At 44.3% G+C, this 21495-nt stretch overlaps 1 protein-coding gene across 1 annotated transcript; it reads left to right on the top strand.

The window, feature by feature from the left end:
- Window positions 1–1052: 1052 nt before the first annotated feature.
- On the top strand, window positions 1053–20798 carry serpinh2 (serine (or cysteine) peptidase inhibitor, clade H, member 2). The gene is made up of 5 exons (XM_080051569.1): window positions 1053–1185; window positions 1832–2484; window positions 7887–7979; window positions 8589–8821; window positions 19036–20798. Exons 2-5 carry the CDS (start codon window positions 1839–1841, stop codon window positions 19339–19341), a joined length of 1278 nt encoding a protein of 425 aa, XP_079907695.1. The 5' UTR covers window positions 1053–1185; window positions 1832–1838; the 3' UTR covers window positions 19342–20798.
- The last annotated feature ends 697 nt before the right edge of the window (window positions 20799–21495 follow it).

Here is a 21495-nt window from a genome sequence, read left to right as displayed (position 1 = left end):
TAATGAATCCCAAAATGCAGATGGATTTAACACTAAATCATAACCGAAAAAGAAAGAAGCTTTTGATGGATTTGCCCAGGTTTAATCTGACTGCTGGTCCTGTGGTGTACATCCATGGACCTATAAAGAAAGTGTACATCCCATCATCCACCGGGAGGGCTCCTTGTGTCAAAGTAAGGGAGAAGCTGCCTCTTCTGACACACACACACACACACACACACACACACACACACACACACACACACACACACACACACACACACACACACACACACACACACACACACACACACAGGGGTCACTGAGCTGAGGCGAGGAGAAGACCATTAGCGACCCCGCTTGAGTGGCTCTGGGAACTACATCCCCCACCGAGCCAAGAACAAGAGGGTTTACTATCCAAGCGAAGCCACAACGCTTTCTCTCTTGAATGTACGGAGAAACGCCTCATTTAGTGCGACTGGTGGATTTCTGATCCTTTAAAAAAAACTACACCAAGCCCGGCATTACATGCACATTATGCCTGCCAAACTCCTCGAGAACTGCCATAATGTATCCCTGCAGGGACTTTGTGCTATTTAATTATGGTTTTGTAAAGCATAAATGTATTATGCCTGCATACACCAGGCACCACATCTGACTTTAAAAGCGACCTTCTTTTCTCCAGCGGTAGGATGCATTGGGTTCAATATTGGCCTACATCTATCCATTTTTATACACAAAGCTGCATATTAAGCTGTAATATGTACACTAGTAGCCTACAATTGCACTACAACTGGGTTACATTTAGCCTACTTTTATGGTGCCTTTTTTCACTGTGTTACTTTTTAAACCGCGTTTATTTTAAGAAATGGGCTAATTCAGTAACACACGTATGACTGGGTGGGTATTTCGGGTGTTATCCGCTTAAATTCCCCTAACACAACTTTTTCGTTGGCCTTCATAGCCTTGGTTTAACTCAAACTAACAGTGGACGGTAAGCCTGCTTCAGTGCGTCGCCTAGAAGTTTCTGGAAAGGCGCAGTCAGAGCTCGCGCTGTGAAGTTGAGGGGAGACGGCAAACTTCCTCTGAAAGCTGCCACGTCTGAGCCCAGTCCCACAAGCACTTCCTCTGGAGCACAGAGCAGCCAGCGAGAGGACAGCGGCGGAGGACAGACAGGGGAAACCAAAAGAAACGAGTTAATTAACGGTAAATTCGAACAAACTCATTTCCTTCCTTCTTATTTTAGCCGAGAGGTCTTTGGAAATCACAACAGACAGAGCAAACTTGAACGCAACAATGTCCCGCCCCGGCTGTTACTGTCGATACCGGCTGGGCAATCAATGACTCGTCATTTATAGTAAGGCATATTGATATAAAAAAAAAAACGCGTAGGTATTTCATGTTCGCCTTTTCATCCCGCCGCGCGCTCACTCCTCGACTTAACAGATTCCTTTGAAACTTCATCAAAGTGAATTGTTCCTCTCTGGTGTTTGGCGCAGCGGGTGAGATAATAACCGTGTTGTCAAGTGGGGAGGAATGCACAAAATCAAGTTTACTGCTGTTTCAACGAGTAGGAGTTTTACAGGGGGAGAAGGAACCCCTTGGGGTGTGTTTATATTGCTTCAGCTCTAATATGAACTGTGCAATAATAACAGTGTGTGCATCTATTAAACTGTAAAACGAAAAAATCTGCCAATGTGTGTGTATGAAATAGTTATGTAGTTTTGCATTATAAATGAGAGGAGTGTATTCTCTTTATTCCACTCATTCCTGTACACACACACACTCTCACACACATACACACTTTTTAGCTTTTTAACTGACTCGCCTTCTTGTGCCTTTCCCTCTATAGAGCTGCCATGCTGCCCAGGCTTCCTTTCTACATCCTTATTTCTTTGCCAGTTCTCCTGGTGCTGGGCGGCGATTCATCACAGAAAAGCCCTGCTGCTGCCTCAGTCAGCCCCCCACCCCGCCTGACCCCCTCTCCCCTGGGTGACCCCAGCTGGGCCCTGGGTCTGCGTCTGTACCGGGCCCTGCGCAACGACTCCAGCTCGGTAAACACCCTCTTCTCCCCTCTGCTTTTGGCCTCCTCCCTGGAAGCGCTGCGTGGAGGCTCAGGGGGCTCCTCTGCTGGCCAGCTCCAAGACCTCCTCAAGACCCCCTCCCCAACCAAGGCCGGTCCCCATGCCGGTGAGCTTGTATCTGGGGCGCTGAAGACCTTGACTGAAGCCAATGGGACCAGCTTTCTCCTGCACACATCCTCCGCTCTGTTCTCCAAGCAGCAAGCTCCTGACGTCAGCCAGGCCTTTGTGAAGGAGAGCCAAGCCAGGTTCAGGCTCCAGCATTGGCCCCTGGGGAAAGGAGACTCCTCCAAGGCTGACCTGAAGCAGCTCCACACCTGGGCTAAAGCAGGGTTAGGAGGACTGGAGGGCGCTCCTTTATTAGAGGCTGAAATCCAGGCTAAGAACGGAGCCCTGCTATTGGCCAATGCCCTGCGCTTTAAAGGTGAGTTACAAGCAGTCAGTGTACACTACACAGTAAACAGGGCCTATACACAAGTAGTTTACTGTGTGGGCTGGTCTTGATGCTCTCATCACCGCCCTAACTGTGGTCTGTGGTCTCCAAATGGTCCCAAAATCCAGGGAAAATAATGACATTGGTTGTGGTAATGGAAAATGTCATGAGAAAGTATGCAAACAAGTCATCATTTGTCAGTGTGTTGTCAGTGTGTCCACAACAGTGCTGGCTCTGACCCCTAAATGAAGCAACTCTACAAGCCAACTGAATATTCAATTATGGTGAGTATCCAATCAATGGCTGGAAATGGCTGGATCAGATGTGTGTAGACGCATAAAATGGCAACTAGGGCTGGACCGACTAATGCTGCAATGTTGTGCCCTGTGATTGTGGAGCCGTTGTAATTATGCAATGCTTCTGTGTTCAAGTTGTTCTGCTGCATTGGATGAGAAGTCTTAGAATATTAACTTGGCGTGTGTGCGTGTACTGTTTCCAATTTGCCCACTACTACGCTGTGTGTGTGTGTGTGTGTGCCAGCATGCCCACCCAAGTGCAGTGTGTTTGTCCGCGTGTGTGTTTGTGTGTGAGTGTGTGTGTGTGTGTGTGTGTGTGTGTGTGTGTGTGTGTGTGTGTGTGTGTGTGTGTGTGTGTGTGTGTGTGTGTGTGTGTGTGTGTGTGTGTGTGTGTGTGTGTGTGTGTGTGTGTGTGTGTGTGTGTGTGTGTGTGTGTGTGCATGCGGTGGACTCCAGCTGGTGGACACAGCAGATAAAGGATGATTCTGGGGTCTATCACTGAGAGCTTATTCATCTTCCATTGGGGGGTGATGTGTCATCTTAAATAATTGAGTAACAAGTGTCCAGACTCCCCCCACACACTCCCCCCCTCTGTGTCAGTGCCTAACATCTGTGCTCGGAGCGCTCCAAGTCTGCAGCGGCCCCACAGCTTGGCGCGGATCTGTTCTTTGTGACAGGGCTGCGGTGGTGGTGGAAACTAGTCAATGTTCTTGGGTGCGAATGCTAGTCACTTACAAAGCCCCATCTGTGATCGAAAACAGTTGCATCCCAGAAACATATCCATATAATCCCTCTATCTGAAATTCATGATTCGTCATTCGGCCCTCTTGGAAAAAGTAGATGAGTTTCACTTTTATTCGGCTGTTAAAGGGTGTCGGTAATTGCACTGTCAACTAGATTTTAGTTGATGAGTGAAACACACTAAATTTTTTAATAATTTTTTGGGATTGTACCATTTATTGGTATTTTCTGGAACAGGATGTTAAATCCAATATTCTAGACTCAAACGCTGAATAACAACAAAATAAATGACTAAAATATAACTTTGAAATCACAACAATTTCATAATTTTAATGAATTTAAACACCATCCAACCTTTTCTAGTAAGAAACCTCTGTATCCCTTTCTATGAAGGTCACCTATATAATGCATTATAAGCCCATTCACAAGACATTATAATGAGTTTATAAGGCTTTATAAAATGCATTATGAATGTTCATCTCTTTTAATTCACCGCACACATTGTAAAGACATATTTTTCTCTTTTCTGACAAACGTGTTTTGCGGTAAGACTTTAAAGAACTTCCTCTTAGATCGTACTTATTGTTCCAAAAGTGGGAAGATAGGCTCAATAGTTTTATCACATATTCCATGGACAAGCTTATCATCTCCGTCTTTCTCAGAGCACTGCCAGCGTTTGTGTGGCCGCTGACGTCGGATCTCAATTTTTGTTTGCAGCGCCCCCTCCCCCCCCCCACACACACACACCCCCCCCCCCCCCTCCACACACACACACACAAAAGATGATGGTGCGTTAAATATATCCTTCTGTTTCGCCCGGTTCTTTTCGGGACGTTTCTTCTGCTTTTGTCACCGTTTATCGCGTGTCTAATCTACCCCTGTCCTCTCCTTCCCCTCCTTCCCACACTTCTCTCCCGTTTCACATCCTTTATCTGCTCCTATCTGCCTCTATTCCCTCCGTTTCCTCCTGCAAGTATTCTCTCTTTTTTTTTGTATTACTTGCAAAGAAGAGAGGCAATGCCGCCCAAGTGAAAAACAGGTTGCCAACAGATAGACCGCCTTTTTGAAAATAACATTCCCTGACAGTCACTATACATTGATAAGCAACTTAATTAATTTGCTTTGTTTGATGTATTGACTTCATTACAAAATGAGTTTTCCTGCCAACCCACCCCTCGTTTCGTCGGTTCATTAATTTCGCGGAGGGAAAAATATACAAATTAGATTACACAGCTGATTGCGGCACACAAATTAGATTATGGAAAAGAAAAAATTGGATTCCTTTTAGTTTTGATTCATCATTTAAAAGTTGTCAATAGTTTTGCTTCTTGCTTTTTCAAGCTGCCAAACCCCCACCCCCCCCCATCCCCCATGTCATTTTTTTAGCTTTCCTTTATTTTAAATTCGATTTCAGCTTCCGGAGGTAATTCAAAGTGTGTGATAATGTGATGGATTCAGAGATGGTGCTGGAAAGACTTTTGGAACCAAACGGGTGTCTGCTTCCCCTGCCTGTGTTGTGTTTGTTTAACTTTCATTCCCTTTTAAGTTAATTATTGAAGGAATTAAAAAACGCTCTTCGTTGTCCCTCCTGTCCCCGGGCTAGTATGCTGCATTCAATAAAACAAGGGGGAAGGTCACGGGCAATTAGTACTCCAACATGCTCATAGAAGAGAGATGTTAAAACAGCTAAAGAGTTTGAGCTAAAAAGGGCTGCAGAGAAAGAGCAGTTGTTTCTGGGTGGGAAGGGGCACAAAGAAGAGAGGGGGAAAAAAGTAAAGAGCAACTAAAAAAGGGAGGAAAGCAAAGAGAGGGTGGCCTGCTGAGAGAAGGAGAGAGATTGACAGACTTAGTTTGAGGCATGTAAGAGGCCTACCTTGGGAGTTCCAGTCCACACTAGTTAATTAATGCAGCCTTTGTTCCCCGTTTTAGACAAACAAACAATGGAGACGGAAGAAGCAAAATAAAATAAAGGGAAAATACATACAACAGTAAAGAGAGAGAGAGAAACTCATACACACAAGACAGCAGCAGCACAACAACATGGAGAACTGGAAGAAGAGGGAAAGAAAAAAGGCGAGAGAGAGAGAACAACAAGTCCCCACACATTTAACCTCTAATAACAGCTTCTGAAATACCACAACTACTTGTAATCAAAAGTTGATGAGGGAGGAGAGGGAGCCGGCTCGCTCTCATTGATTCTCCCCGTGGTTTCCTTTGCCTGAAGTTTACAGTTTGAATTGGTAACTCCGTGAGTGATTGGATTTCTAAAGCCCGGCCAATTGTCTCACTGTTTATTGTCGATGGATATTAATGGATTCATGTTTGGAGTGATCTCTAGTGTTGTCCCTTTAAAGGAAGGATGGTGCAGTGCAAAACCCAGGACAGGCGACTTGAGCCCCCCCCCCCCCCCCCCCCACACACACACACACACAGCCACACACACACACACACACAAAGATCAATGCTGTGGAGGCTGGTGATGAGATCATTAAATCACTGTCTGCTCCGCCACGAACACACCTCTTAGTATTTACACACATGTAGAACACACACTGTGGGGGGGAATTATTCATCATTATCACATCCGTTCAACAACACGGCTGCCACTTCAGGTAACCTTCAGCAGCCAGTTGTTTTTGAATTCCACTGCGATCATATTTCACTCGCTGATGTCATAGGCAGCGGAGCAAATGTCTTTGACTTGCCGTTGCACGCCCGGGAAGGGGGGATGGGGGAGTAGGGGGGGGGGGGGGGACTCACCTGTCATTTTGCTGTGACTTGTGTTTGGCCCGGAGCCAATGGAAGCTGGGTGGTTTTTGCCTCGGGGAAGGCCACCCCAAGTGTTTAGAAGAATAAGTCCTGTTAATGAATCAGAAGCAGAAAATCAGTTGTCATCAGTTGTGTTAGTCAATGAAACTTTTTTTGAAGCCGCACCGATTTTTGACACATAAAGTTCAGATTACTCATCCTTAGCAGCACAACTCAGCCTGTGAAAATTGTTTTCTAATGTTGACTCTCCTGTGGCTCTTGGGAGGTATCAGAGGTCTGCAGAAAAATAAGCCCTGATAACATTATCAAGGGAGTAAGAGTTTGAAATATGTCTTTTCCACCAAGAAAAAAGGTTTGGAAAATGTTTGCTTCTGCTGAATCGTTTGGTTGTTTTTGAGGTTTTCAACTTTAACAAAAACAAAATATATCTAAATCTACTGAATTTGGGACAGACATTCATTGCTCCTAGGGGACAAGTCCTACTGACTTTGGTCATCCCCCCATTTTTCATCTAATAGCACTAAGAGGTTTACATTTGTCTTTTTAGGGAAATATCTCAACGACAACTATCAGATAGATTGCCATTACTTTTGATGATATCAAGTTTGTGGCCATAGTCTCTGATAGAGTCTGGTTTTTGTCTGTCTATTGCAAGTGCACCAGATTGATGGAAGTGCAATAAAGAATCTCAAGTACCTTTTTCATGTGTTTTATGTAGCAAAAATACCAAAACACTGGAATAAGAATATGTGGCACTTGATCTGATAACCTCCTTTCCTCGGTTTTATATCATTTGAAATTTCGTTTTTAATAAATGATCTGGAATTTGGAAATATCACCTTGGGCTCAGGGAACTTGAAAATGGTATTTTTCACTTTCTCTATTGACATTTTAAAGACGACTTAATGATTTTCAATGGTGCAGAGAATGGAAGGTTCTGTATGCTTTGTCCGATGCGAGCATTTTAATAATAAAGCCAAGCGATTAGGTCTCTAGACTTTGATCAGAACGTATGACTCTTTTGGCCTCTGTATTGTGTTACGGGAGTGGTGACCATTTTGATTAAGCCATTCTGAAAATCATTTTTAGTTCTGTCCTTTTGCTGGCCTCGGGTGTCATTCACAAAGAGTGACATGAGAACAAGTGAAGTCCTAATCACTCAACCATCCACTGTCCCCTGCAGTATTGAACGGTGCCAGGCAGCAGCTTTGGGAAAGTGTTGTGCGGTTATTACAACAGTTATTCCACCACAGCTCTCAACCCCTCTGAAATTGACAGCGGTCAGGGGGGTTAGCAGGGCCAAGTGGGATGTGGTGCCTGGGCTTGATGTGGCCTGGAAGACCTCATAACGGCCTCGCTGGTACAAGCACAAGTCAGCAGCTTTGAGGAGAGCGGACATTTTTTTTTATGAGAAATAGATATTGATGATTAATGAGCACGGTGTCGGCCGGTGTCACCTTGTATCAGGTCTATATGTATTCATGGTTTCACCTGGTGGCCACCATTCACCTCTTTCAATCATTCAGTAGGCTAGCCGGTGTTCTGTATTCACAGTGGCTCTCCCTGTTTGTCTATCTGTCTCCTCAGGGCTGTGGGAGAGAGAGTTCAGCGATGAGAGAACAGATCGCCGTACCTTCTTGGGGAAGAAATACACCAAAGTGATGATGATGCACCGAGCAGGTAAAAAACCCCAGTCTGTTGCTGCTTGTACTCCTGCCAACAAAGAAATGCAGCGAAAAGCAATTTGAGTTCTAGAATGGCTTGAACATCTGTAAGGTCCAATCTGCTTCCCTCATATTTATCCCTGTGTACCTGATGATTTATTTAGTGCACATTTCATATTTTATGTATTGTGTTGGAACGACGCAACAAGGCAGTGAATTTCTGCTCTGCTGAAAGATGTTTGTGGGATACATTGTATTCCATTCAATGTTATACCGTAGTACATTTTTCCCTTTCATGAAAACGTTTATTACAGCGATCCGGTGTCATCCTGTCTGGGGTTACATTGCATTCACAATATGTTTGAATGGATTTTTTTTTTTCATCCTACTCTGTAGAGTTTTTCTCTCCTGTTGTTCAGATCATTTAGTCGGGTGGTGGAAGAACTCAGGTGGCACCAAATAGCTGCAGTTAACACCGCTGAAAAATGCAAATCTGATCCAAATCCCTAGAGAACTGTAGAGAGCTCCTGTTTCAAAGCCACTGCTGAAAAAGCAAAACATGTAACATTGTGTAAAATGTTCTCTTTCCCTCCACTCTTGCTCTCTGCCTGTCCTACCCTCCTAGGTTTGTACCGTCACCACGAAGACATAGAAAACATGGTGCAGGTTCTGGAGGCGCCTCTATCGGGGGGCCGGTGCAGTGTGATGCTGCTGCTGCCCTTCCATGTGGAGAGCCTGGACAGGTTGGAGAAAGTTCTGACCCTCGAGCTGCTGTCCAAGTGGCTGGAGAAGACCACCGAGAAGAGTGTGGCCATCTCTCTGCCCAAGGCCAACCTCACCAGCACACTCAGTCTGCAGGTTAGTACAACACACTTCCACTGTTTTCATATCTGGTGAAGAGTATGGGCCCAACACACCAAACTTCAAGTGTAAGGTTGTTAAAAGAGGATGTTAAACTCACAGTAAGTTATTGTTCTTATCGTCATAATAGAAGAAGTTAAGAATACAATGATTGAATAAACTTGACCTCCTATCACCCTACATACATTTTTAACTCAAAATTAAATAGATTTCTCCATGATAAACCCCAGTTGTATATACAGTCATATGAAAAAGTTTGGGAACCCCTCTCAGCCGGCATTATAATTGACTCTGCTTTCACAAAAAAAATATAAAAGTGGTATGTCTTTAATTTACCAGGAACAGCTAAGTACTGGGATGTTTTCCAAACAAAGATTTTTTGAAAAGCAGTATTTGGTTGTATGAAATAAAATAAAATGTGAAAAACTGGCTGTGCAAAAATATGGGTACCCTTGTGGTTTTGTTGATTTTAATGCCTGTAACAGCATGTAAAACTGATGACTTTAAACACAAAGTTGGTTGGATTATGTTGTTAAGCCTTGAACCTCATAGAAATGTCTGTTTAATCATGAGAAAATGTATTTTAGGTGCCTAAATGCAAGTTGCACTTCTCTTTGACTCTCTGCTGAAGTGAGACAGAATGGGATCATCAAAACAGCTCCCAAAAGATCTGAAAAACAAAGATTGTTCATTGTCATGGTTTAGGGGAAGGCTACAAGAAGCTTTCCCAAAGGTTTCAATTGTCAATTCCGACTGTAGGGAACGTTGTCAGGAAATGGAAGGACACAGGCATAGTGGCAGTTAAACCCAGGCATGGCAGACCAAGAAAAAAACAGGAGCGGCATAGGTGGAGGATTGTGAGAATGGTTGCACACAACCCACAGATCACCTCCAAAGACCTGCAAGAACATCTGGCTGCAGATTGTGTATCTGTACATCGTTCAACAACTCAGCGCAATTTGCACCAAAACATCTGCTTTTTATAAAGACCAAATAACTTAATTTTTGTCTCATCAGTCCAAAGCATTTTCTTCCAATATGAATCTGGCTTGTCTAAATGAGCTTTTGCATACTCCATGCAACTGTATCTGTGGCGTGGGCGCAGAAAGGGCTTCCTTCTCATCACCCGGCCATACAGATGTTTTGGTGCAAATTGCACTGAATTGTAGAACCATGTACAGATACACAATCTGCAGCCAGATGTTCTTGCAGGTCTTTGGAGGTGATCTGTGGGTTGTGTGCAACCATTCTCACAATCCGCCGCATATGCTGCTCTTGTACTTTTCTTGGTCTGCTAGACCTGGGTTTAACTGCAACTGTGCCTGTGTCCTTCCATTCCCTGACAACGTTCCTTACAGTAGAAATTGACAATTGAAACCTTTGGGAAAGCTTCTTGTAGCCTTCCCCTTAACCATGACAATGAATAATCTTTGTTTTTAAGATCTTTTGGGAGCTGTTTTGATGATCGCATTCTGTCTCACTTCTGCAGAGAGTCAAAGAGAAGTGCAACTTGCATTTAGGCACCTAAAATACCTTGTATCATGATTAAACAGACATTTATATGAGGTTCAAGGCTTAACAACATAATCCAACCAACTTTGTGTTTAAAGTCCTCAGTTTTACATGCTGTTACAGGAATTAAAATCAACAACACCACAAGGGTTCCCATATTTTTGCACAGCCAGTTTTTCAAATTTTATTTAATTTCATAAAACTAAATACTGCTTTTAAAAAAATCTTTGTTTGGAAAACATCCCAGTACTTAGCTGTTCCTGGTAAATTAAAGACATACCACTTTTATCTTTTTTGTGTGAAAGCAGAGTCAATTATAATGCCGGCTGAGAGGGGTTCCCAAACTTTTTCATATGACTGTAAATCACAATCTCTGTGTTCATAGACTGTTGGTTCCCATATAGTTCAGGGAAAATGCATCATGTCTGTGGTCTACGGCAGACAGAGTTTCAATGTTCGGAAAAACACTCGTCTGATATCTCATTCTTCACCTGACTGGCTGAGAAAGGCTGCGCGCGATCAATAATGTAACCCATCTGTGACACTCCATTCTATTTTTGGGTCATGTTTGTTTTTTATGTGAGGTAGGCCTACATTCTCTTGGTTTTGTGGTTGCTTAGTTCCCCCTTCCTGTGGTGCATATATGGTTGCAGATTCTGAATTTTTCCCGAGTGGGCTGGACATAACAGGCTTTGGCAAATCCTTGGAGTAAATGTGAACAACCAGGTGCTCTCAAATTGGCCTCATTTCAGGAGTAACCTTAGCGTCCCTGGAAAATAGGGTTAGTGGTGTTTTCTTTTGAGGGGGATCTGCAGGTGTTATTCATGGGGGCAATACAGGTTGATTCTTATTTATTTTTTTAAGTTAGTTTTTTAATGCATGTCCCCCCTCCATTTGTGCTTGACACAGCAGACTGGGGTGATGTACATTACAGCACATTAAATGTGCAGTGAGAAAGTGGTTGCTTGCTCAGCTTTTTTAATCCCGCCGTGGTGGAATTTGACAGAGTGGATCCCGCGTGCAGCCTCGATTGTAGTTTCTCCTTTTGGCTTCTATCTTTCATTTATTTCCTGCATCATTTTTCACTACACACTACACTGCTTTCTTCCCACTCTATCGCCAGTACTCCTTCTCATTGGTCACCTGTGACCTCTGTTTTATGCCTACTGTTCTGTCTTCCTCCAGAGCCTCTTTAATGCTCCTAATAACTGAAGCAGTGGCCTAGCTTCTAGAATCAATGCAGACTCTGACTCAAGTATCTTAAAATGTCTCTCCTTCCCACACTCTTCTCCTCCCTCCCATTACATGTATGTCTTTGGTGGGCTTCTGAAAGACTCCCACATACCCCCTTTTTCAGAAGCACAAACATCATGCCACAGTCCAGCTGATAGTCAGAGTGTATCTGTCCCCCAGTTAACCCCAGAGTCAGCAGGTAGCTGGTGTGAGTCAGAAAGAGAGAAAGCTAGGAGGTGGCACCAGGCAGACAGGGAGCAGCTCAGTGGCTGCTGATGCTAATGTGCATGCTCAGGGGCTGTTAAGGTTCAAACCGGGCCAAACCGGAGGCTGTGTCAAGCCGCTGACTGGAAGGTTGGAGAGTTGTCGAGCTTGTGGAAAAAGGCACGTATTGTATTTGACCAGGCCGCATGGGTCCATAGCAGAGGCAAGTGCAACGATAAGTAGCTTGAATCACACAGAATGTCCTGCTGATTGTGTGAGTCATGGAAAAATAGGATTTGTTCACATTATTATGGTTCTATGAGTTCACTTCTTTATTTACAGTTGTTCAATAATATATAGATCATGAATGTGTCTTCTCTCTGCTAATAAGAAAAAGAGAGAAGAAACCATTCTGTAACCGATGAGTTAGTTTATTCACTTACCTTTGCAAGCAACATGCTAATGCTGTTGAGCCTAGCTGTTGGACAGGAAAGAAGGCTAAAGGTCTATATGATGCAAATCATTTAACATTTTCTTGGATCGGTAGAAATGTGCGACTTGGGACTATCTCTAGCCACGGGAGCTAGTTTAATCCAAAACAGGCCCAATTCTTCCTGCAGTTGGGTCGTATGGAGGTCGCATCATGTTCCCACCACAAACCAACCCATCCCAGTGTTCCTTTGTTACAAGGCCGAGACCACCTCTTTCAAATAAAGGTCTCTGTGCGTTTATTTTTGTCATCGGCCGAGTGCAATTACTGTGTTCACACCTGTCCAAATGAACCGCACCAAGGGGGTGAGAGCTCCATGGTGTGATTCAGCCAAACTAAAAGAGGCACCTGTGAAAGTGCCCTCATCTCAGAACTCACTAGAAATAACTCTAACCCTTTCTTTTATTTTATTTTTTTTTCTTGAACTTTTTTTCAAATGACATGTATTCATCTTTACCTCAATTGCCACAACTTGCACTCTGTATGCAATCATATGCTTCTAAACAACACCCCTTTAGACAGTGAGATATATAGTAGTTTGGTGGCATAACTGTTTTGAATGATGAAGAAAGACATGGTCAGAGAGAGAGAGAGAGAGAGAGAAAGAGACAGAGAGAGTGGTTAGTTAAACTTGACAGATGGAGAAGGCATGCCGTTAAAACCAATTTCCCCAGGGCAAGGAACACTGACTGGAACCTATTAGCATGTCCTCTTTAGCGGCACATTTTAACCTCATCATGGGCAGACGAAATCCACTTTGCCCTTTTTCTAGTTTAACAAACATCTGAAGAGTTGTGCTGCCATGTTTTTCTGCTAGCCATGCCCTGAAGAACAAGCTTTTGACATTAACATTGTCAGGACACTCTGGGGAGAAGGCTGTAATCTACAACTAAAGCTCGCAACAACTCTTTTTGACACGGCTATGGCTTTGGCAGGGAAAAGAGCATAAAAACAGGCTGTTGCACAAATCCTCTTGTGTCTCTGTGGGAGAGAGTTAGCCTGACAGAAGCAAGAGAAAGGAGAAAAAAAATGGACTCCTGTAAATAGCTAAAAGTAGCTGTACTTTGCTCTCATTATGTAACCTAATTATGGACAAGCACTTGGACGCATTGGCCTCTGTCTCCCTTTCTCTCTCTGCCTTCATTTGCTTTGTGCATCGGAGGAATCATTATGAAAGGGCTGCAGCCCTGAACAAACCCACTCCCGGCTCATTCTCTCTGTCTGTCTGTCTGTCTGGCTGGCCTTTTTTTGGCCAGTGACAGCCCTGCCATGTCTTCTCTCTGACCATCATTTTTCCAATTGGGTCGGGCAAATAATTGCTCATCACCGCGCGTTAACACTGTTTACCACTCTGTCTGTCAGCGCTCGGGGTCGGCCATGGACTCCTGAGATTAGAGGGCGGCATCTGGACAAACAGCGGATCATAGCAGGGGGTGTGTAGCCCTATGTTAGCCCTAACACTCGTGTCCCCTGTGTGAGGCAAATGAGAGCAAAGGAAATCACACACCCCCATGAGCACCCTCGCATGGAATTGGTTCAGCCCTAAGGCACCCCACTCCCTCCTTCACCTCTGTCCTCGATTGGCATATCAGTCCCAAGAATCTAATTCCCCTTTGTAGGTCTCCCACATGTGACTGTAATATGCCATCACTCAGCATCACATTGGCTCTGCTGACCTAAATAGGAGTGACATTCTGCAGGCAAGTGAGCCGGAGAGGTGGAGGAGGAGAGGACGATCAATGGTACCTTAGGGACAGGGTTGAAAAGTGTCACGGAGGGAGAACTATAAATAGCTGTAGAAGTCTGCCATTTTCTTTTCTTTTCTTTTCTTTTCTTTTCTTTTCTTTTCTTTTCTTTTCTTTTCTTTTCTTTTCTTTTCTTTTCTTTTCTTTTCTTTTCTTTTCTTTTCTTTTCTTTTCTTTTCTTTTTACGTCTCCCTATTTGTGGTGTTTCTCCTCTGGTGAAGGGCAGACTGTGTGTCGGGGAGTCTATAGAGCCAGAGAGACGGAGAATCCTCTTAACAAGCCTGGCCCAGAGGTCAGTGAATGAACCACCCCTCATCGCTCTCTCTCTCTCTCCCTCTGTCTCTGATCCAGTGCTGCTGACCAGGCCACACACACACACACACGCACGCACGCACGCACGCACACACACGCACACATATATATATATACACACACACACACACGCACGCACAAACGCACTAATGGTCCAGCTTCCAGCTCCAGTCCGGCTGTGTCTCCAGTCGGTGACTAAGACGTATGAGTGTTCACCGGCGAGCTCACTCAATCACGGCTAATGAGGTCAAAAAGGCCATCAAATATTTACAGGAGCACACTCCACAGTATACAGTGTCGAGGGACAGCTGTTTTGACATGGCTACCGCAGCCCCTGCATCATATGACTTAATCCGATGTGTTTCATGGCTATTAGTTTGATATCTCACTAAAAGCCAAGGCTTCTTGTTTTCCCTTTTTCATTTGTGGTGAAATTGTCTTGTTGAATCCAACGCGGGGATTGAGACACAGACAGCATATTGATCCTGTGAAATGGGTAAAGGCCCATGTAAATAAGATACCGATAGCTGTATTGCTGATGAGACTCGGTAAAGAGATTGAGAGGCTTTCAAGCGTCGGGAGAGAGTTTTATATGCATTTCTATAAAGCCTCCATCAACTGTGTCCATGAAATGGAGCTGTGATGATGCCAGTGGAGAATGCAGCATGCTGGAAAAACCACCCACGCAGGATGTTAAGGGCAGTGTTGAATTAAACAGAACATGTCTGTAGTTGTTAAAGGTGGGGGCAGCTTACAAGAATCATTTGGCGGAGTAGATTGGTTAGCCAGATGGAACAGGAAGTGTAAACTGGGCAGCAGCAGTGGAGGTAAGGAGAGTTTATTCCTAGTTTCTGTTGATTGTTGGGTTGATTGTAGTCTTGATGTAGCCTGGTCCAACCAGACCATCGTACTTCATTTCATTTGTACAGAAGGTCTGGAAGTGCTGTAATTGGCAAACGTTCACTCACTTGGAGGCGGGTGTCTGTTGAAGTTTAAAACTATTGGATCTGCCCAGTGCCACTCTGGATTAGCCAACCAATCACATCACGTTTGGTCAGACGTATGTCATGAGCCGGCTTCTGACGGTGCGTTTCAGTTGTACAGGGAAATAGGAAATTTCCGACTTCACTATATTGTAGTCTATGGATCTACCGGTACCTGGCAACGGTAACTTGCTAGAGCCTAACGTTTAGTTATTTGGATGAGAAAGGTTGTAGGCGTCCATGCTTTCCCGAGCAGATGCACTGGAAAACAGACAGGTCGGAACTCGGAACTACCAAGTCGGAAATCTCCGAGTTCCGAGTATAAAGGAACGCAGCATTCAACTGAAACTGGAGCGCGACTTCGACGTCATCGTTCTCAGCCACTCGCTCTGATCGCTGATTGGACCGCTAAAAATTTGGACGAGCAGAATCCCAATAACACACCCCACCCCCAGACTGACTACTGAAGTGAAATGAAAATTGAGCGGAAGTAGGTAGGCGGGCGGAGCCAGGCTAGTCTTGATGTACGCGTCACACATATTTTTTTTTATCTTCTAATGCCTGTTATTTTTGTCTTTATTTGGCTGTAGTGAAGTAATAATGAATACTCAGACAGGAAAGAAACAATGGAGAGATGGAGGGGAATGACAAAGTTCCCCACCCTAGGATACTGCATGCACTATAACTATTTGATTACCTGAGCATACACACATTTCTATTCAATTCAATTCAAATGTATTTATAGAGCACGTTTCAAAAGAATAACAGTTGGCCTGAAGTTCTGTACAGTCAGGAATAGAAGTATAGATATAGATAATAGAATGTTGATAATAGGAAGTTTTCTTTTGTTGTTTCTTTGCCCTTTCTTGTATGTATGATGCTGTAGCCAGTTGTTATGTATGGTGTGTAGTCTTTCCATGGTTTTGATCATGGTAAGGTCTTTTTTTTCCAGTGCATAATGCCATAGTTTTCAGCAGCTGTTATAAAAGGAGCACTGTTTGGCAATAGCCTCACGGTTTGATCTCTGCTTCCCTCTCATCTTTCTTTCTTTCTTTCTTTCTTTCTTTCTTTCTTTCTTTCTTTCTTTCTTTCTTTCTTTCTTTCTTTCTTTCTTTCTTTCTTTCTTTCTTTCTTTCTTTCTTTCTTTCTTTCTTTCTTTCTTTCTTTCTTTCTTTCTTTCTTTCTTTCTTTCTTTCTTTCTTTCTTTCTTTCTTTCTTTCTTTCTTTCTTTCCTTCTTTCTTTCTTTCTTTCTTTCTTTCTTTCCCTATGCCTGCTCTGTGCATGAGCATCAGTGACTCCTTCCAGAAAAAAAATGGAACATGCCCTGGCTGCCACAACCCATTCCCCTTTAAAACCCCCACAGGTACACCCAACAAGCTACTTAGCGGGCGCAGCCACCCAGCTGAAATAATGTGATGCGGAGTGCCGCACGCCTGAGGGTGGATGCCATCCTACCTCAGGCCTGGTTCCACTGCAGCGCTGTAGGCCGAGTAAGCCCTAAACACACACACACACACACACACACACACACACACACACACAGAACCGCGAGCTGACAGTGCCTGTGGCTCTCACTCGCAGACAAATAGCTCGTTGATGTTGTGCGCGAGGCATCAGCAGTCCACCCAGTTCTGCTCCATCTAAGATTCATGTGGCGCTTCAGAGAGAAAGGGCAGCCAAAGAGCACCTCCCAGAGGCTTCTCTCTCTCCCATATAATGCAGTGCCACTCCTTTGTTGTGCACAAGGCCACCGTAGGCTCCTCTGACACCCCTCTGTCCTAGCTTCAAGCCAATGGCTCCTTTCATTTTTAAACATGTTACAGCTTCCAAAGAATTAACCAAGTGCTTTTCCCCATGACAAGCAGTCATGAGTCAGAGAGGAAGGGCAAGGTTTTAGAGGGTTCATTGGTTCTATTTATATGCTTCATAGTGGCACCTGCGCTACTGTAAGGCAAGGGGGCCGACTTCTCAGGGGTTACTGGTGAAAGGAATGAGGGACACAGAGAGATATAGAAACCACCTGCTTTTCCACACACACACACTCACACACACACACACACACACACAAACACACACACACAAACAAACGCACGCATTTGTCCATCACGATTTGAGGAATCCACCTGTTACTGTGTTCTCGTTAAAAGACGAAAAGGCAAAACTTGAAATCATTGCCGATGGAGATCCAGAAGTTGAGAGCGATGTATACCGGGGCGAGCCTGCCTGTCAGTGAGTGAGTGAGAGAGAGCGAGAGAGGGATGAGCCAGTTAGGAAAAAAGACTGAGTTAGGTACAGAGAGAGAAAGAGGGAGAGACTGAGTGGGATAAAATAGAGGCAACAGGGTCAGATGAGGGATGGGGATGCCATGCCAGTGGCAGAGCAGAGGAGGCAGACAGTGATGTAGCGGGTGGAAGAAAAGAGGAAGAATAATGGATGAGAACAATAGAAGTGCATTAGAGCAGGAGGTGGCGCGCGTGTCTCTGTGTGGAGAGAGCCTTGCATGGAAACACTGCAAAGGGAATGACAGCTGGCTACAACTGTATTCATATTTACTTATTCAATGTTTAGACATACAAATCTGATAGGATCAAGAACAAGTGCAGGCACATGTCAACTTGAGGTAGAAGAGCAGTCATTCTACATGCGTTGTTACAATTGCCCATTAGCATGTGGTTTTAAGAGCCAGGCATAGCTATCACAATCTGATTTTGAAAAGAAATCCACGGAACAAGAAAAATCATCCAAATAATTTGTGTTATTTCCTGCAGTTTCAAAATATTTCCATTATACATTATAGCATCTGGAAAGCTGGTCTAAAATAGTAAAAATCAATATATGATTTTAAAGGTGGTTGTCTCAATAGGCTTTTACGGAAATCCATTTTCATAAATATTATAAAACTTATTTTAAAAAACTGCTTTTTTACTGTTTAGAACTTTTGGGCTTTAAGAGTTTGCTCAGCTAAGGGTTAAACATTGATAGAAAACCAGATTTGCACCCACTCATTTTTCCCCCTGTAACTTTTCCACAAGCGAGTCCACACAGTGGCACACTCACACCCACACCATGCTCTCATGTGGCCCCTGGAGATGCCTGTCAGTATGAGTGGCCCTCTGCCATGGGAGGATAAACTACCTGTCATGCCGACGACTTTCTGTGGAATTCATATCACAGGCAAAACAAAAGGAGGTGTCGAGGTCACGGGGCATCACTCTTAAATTATTCATCCTCTGCTTCCTCTTTTCCTTCTCCTCTCTGCCTGTCGCCCACTTTGTTCTGCCTGCTCACAACAAGGGCAACCGTCAGCCTCCCTCCTATACCCATCTCCAATCTCTTCTGGGCCTGATAGAAAAGTAAATAAACATTATGGTTGAAAAAAAAACTCCTTGGGAAAAAGTTACTGATTGACTGTTTTGGACGGGGCGTCGTCCCTGTTTATGTTTACGTTAATATCATGTGGCCAAGTTTGGGGAAGGGCACTGCTGCTGCTGCACGTCACCGTCGCTTCTGAAAGTCACAGCATCATGAAATTTTAAAATGTTGTTTTCCCTCCCCTCTTGTCATTTGGTATTCTTGCGTGCATAATTGAGCAGTGTCGTGGCAGGCAGCTGCTTGTTTGCATTTACACTTGCAGAGAGTCTCTATGTAGGATGGCCTCAACCTCGGGGAGAGAATCGATTTAAGACACTCCATAAAATTCCATCGCTCTGTGTGTTTTTTTTTCTTTCCAGAAAGAGTTGACTGCCCTGGGCTTGACCGATGCCTGGGACCAGAAGGTGGCTGATTTCTCCGGGGTTTCGGCCAAGGGCAAGGGGAAAGTCCACCTGGGAGGAGTGTTGCAGTGGGCTTCCCTGGAGCTGGCTCCTCAGGCTGGCAAAGGAGAGGCAGATCTGGAGGAGGAGATGGTAGGAAAGCCCAAGATGTTCTACGCTGACCACCCCTTCATCTACTTTGTCAGAGACAACGCTAGCGGAGCCCTGCTACTGATAGGAGCCCTGGATCAGGCAGAGGGAGAGGCCCTCCACGATGAACTGTAGCCCCCCCCCCTCCCCTCTCCTAACATTCTTTCTGTCTTTTTTGTCCCAGCTTTCTCCCAAACAACACTCTTTCCCAAAAGACTACACGCTGGTTTGTAAGTCGAGACATTGTCATTCACTGTGGCACACTATCACATCAGACTATGGCTGGCTGTCATGCATTGACACTGCTATAGTCTCGCACTGACTGACACTGACACTGCCACACCTGACACTTACACAGTCACACACACACACGCACGCACGCACACACGCACGCACGCACGCACACACACACACACACACACCCACACCTACATGGCATACATAAATGAAAATACTGTACAAGATATTACTAAAGTTGACAGTTACAGAAAAATACTCCATGTTTGGATAAGCCCCCACTGCCTTTTCTCTGTGCCACACATGTGCACCCACCGACACGCACACACACACACACACTCAAGGTCCTAGTGATCAAGTTGACACACAATGACAAACAAGAGTGTACTGACAAACACTAAAATGCTGACGAGCAGAAAGGGCTACGTTGACGCAACAGCATCGACAGATAACTTTAACAAAGAGAAGCTCTGAGTGGCACTTGAATCCTCTCTGTCAGGCAAAGACCAGGACAGGTAAGTTTGCGGGTGTGTGTATGTGTGTCTGTGTCTGTGTCTGTCTGTGTGTGTGTGTGTGTGTGTGTGTGGTGACCGACAGAACAAGGGTGCCCATTGCAGCTGCTCTCGATACTGGCAGAGACCTGTATGGTTTGGGCTCCCCTGGGCTACATCTGAGGAAGACTGATGGAACAGCCAAGTGCCTATTGATGAGCCAGCTTAATGCTAATGGAAGCAATGAGTCACAACACCTGTCAACAACGTGGAGAGGACGGGGGAACCTTTTTAATCCCTTAATACCGACAGGGATCAAATGACACTGTTAACTTATGCCAATGGAAACAAACGTGACTGACATCGCTTGACACAAATGTTACTACGACTTTATATTTAGAATGATTACAGCAATTCAAAGAAGTGTTGGTTTCCAATTGTATATTTGTTTTTTTTAAGTCGCCCGAGTGGGTGGTTGAGATATTTCTGTCCTTGTTTTTAATATTTTTTACTTGAGCTACAGTGTAAGTTTTTCAATGTCTTTTGACCTGATCTTGATAGAAAGCAATCAATCATCAAAACATGTACTATCCATATATCATACATGTGGGTTGCCACAGCTCCATCTTTCTTGACAGCACCGATAGAGGGATTTTAATTTTATTTATTTCTACCCTAAGCTGAATGGGTCGACATTGAGCCACAAGGGTGTATGGAAGCAGATTCAAAACCTTGAGCTAACATCAGTTATCGAATTTTGAGAGGCAAAACAGACAGGTCTTTCAGTGTCTAGAAAATGCAGCAACAACTTACTCAACCCCTCGTACCAAATGGTCCCCTAAAAACACAAGCTGAATAAATGAAATATTCCTCTTGGAACTGTGTTAGCATTTTGGTATCTTCTTCGATGATTTATTAATAATCCTGCAACATTTCTGTCTCTACTAAATAGCTTGCTTTTCAGTTGAACTGGCTGTCCATTTTGTCTACACAGATGAAGAAGCACTTTGCGTATAGAGTTTTTCTATTCAGTATAAACGTAAACCTGTGCTACATCTGTCCTGTTTACATTGCTAAGTAACAGTGTCTAGACACACAGCTGGTGTGTCTGATGCACAGCCTTCAGTGTGAATCTGTTCCAGCAATAACACCCTGATATTACAACATTCATTGTTCCTAATTTAGCCCTCCGCACAGGTCTGCTCAGCAACAGACTGTAGCCTACATGTCGTTCATTTGTGTGTGTGTCTGCGTTTGTGTGCGATCCTGTGTGAGTGGAGCTACTCTTGCACTTGCCTCCCGTGCCACAGAGACTTGTAAAGGGCACTATACTGCAGGTATACACCTCTGCACTGAACAAACCAGAGAGCTGGATTTAGACCAAGCCATGATGATGATGGATCCAGAGGCTGCCTGCTGTGAGCACATCAATCCTGCTCATTCCAGCACCAGCTCCCCACTGACTCACCTTCACTTCTTATTCACTTCAGAACGCTGACAAACATGCATGTCCACACATCCACTCACAGGTAAAGCAAGTCTTAGAAGCAGAAGGTAAGAA

This window comes from Ammodytes marinus (genome assembly GCF_949987685.1).
Source record: "Ammodytes marinus genome assembly, chromosome: 23".
NCBI classification, from domain to species: Eukaryota; Metazoa; Chordata; class Actinopteri; order Uranoscopiformes; family Ammodytidae; genus Ammodytes; species Ammodytes marinus.
Note: the sequence above shows the minus strand (reverse complement) of the source record. Positions and strands in the feature narration are given on the sequence as shown.

Excerpts from the sequence above, each read along its gene's own strand:
- serpinh2 (XM_080051569.1), top strand. The coding sequence starts at position 1,839 with ATGCTGCCCAGGCTTCCTTTCTACATCCTTATTTCTTTGCCAGTTCTC. Across the intron at positions 2,485-7,886 it reads CAATGCCCTGCGCTTTAAAG|GGCTGTGGGAGAGAGAGTTC; the intron begins GTGAGTTACAAG and ends CTGTCTCCTCAG. Across the intron at positions 8,822-19,035 it reads CCAGCACACTCAGTCTGCAG|AAAGAGTTGACTGCCCTGGG; the intron begins GTTAGTACAACA and ends TTTTCTTTCCAG.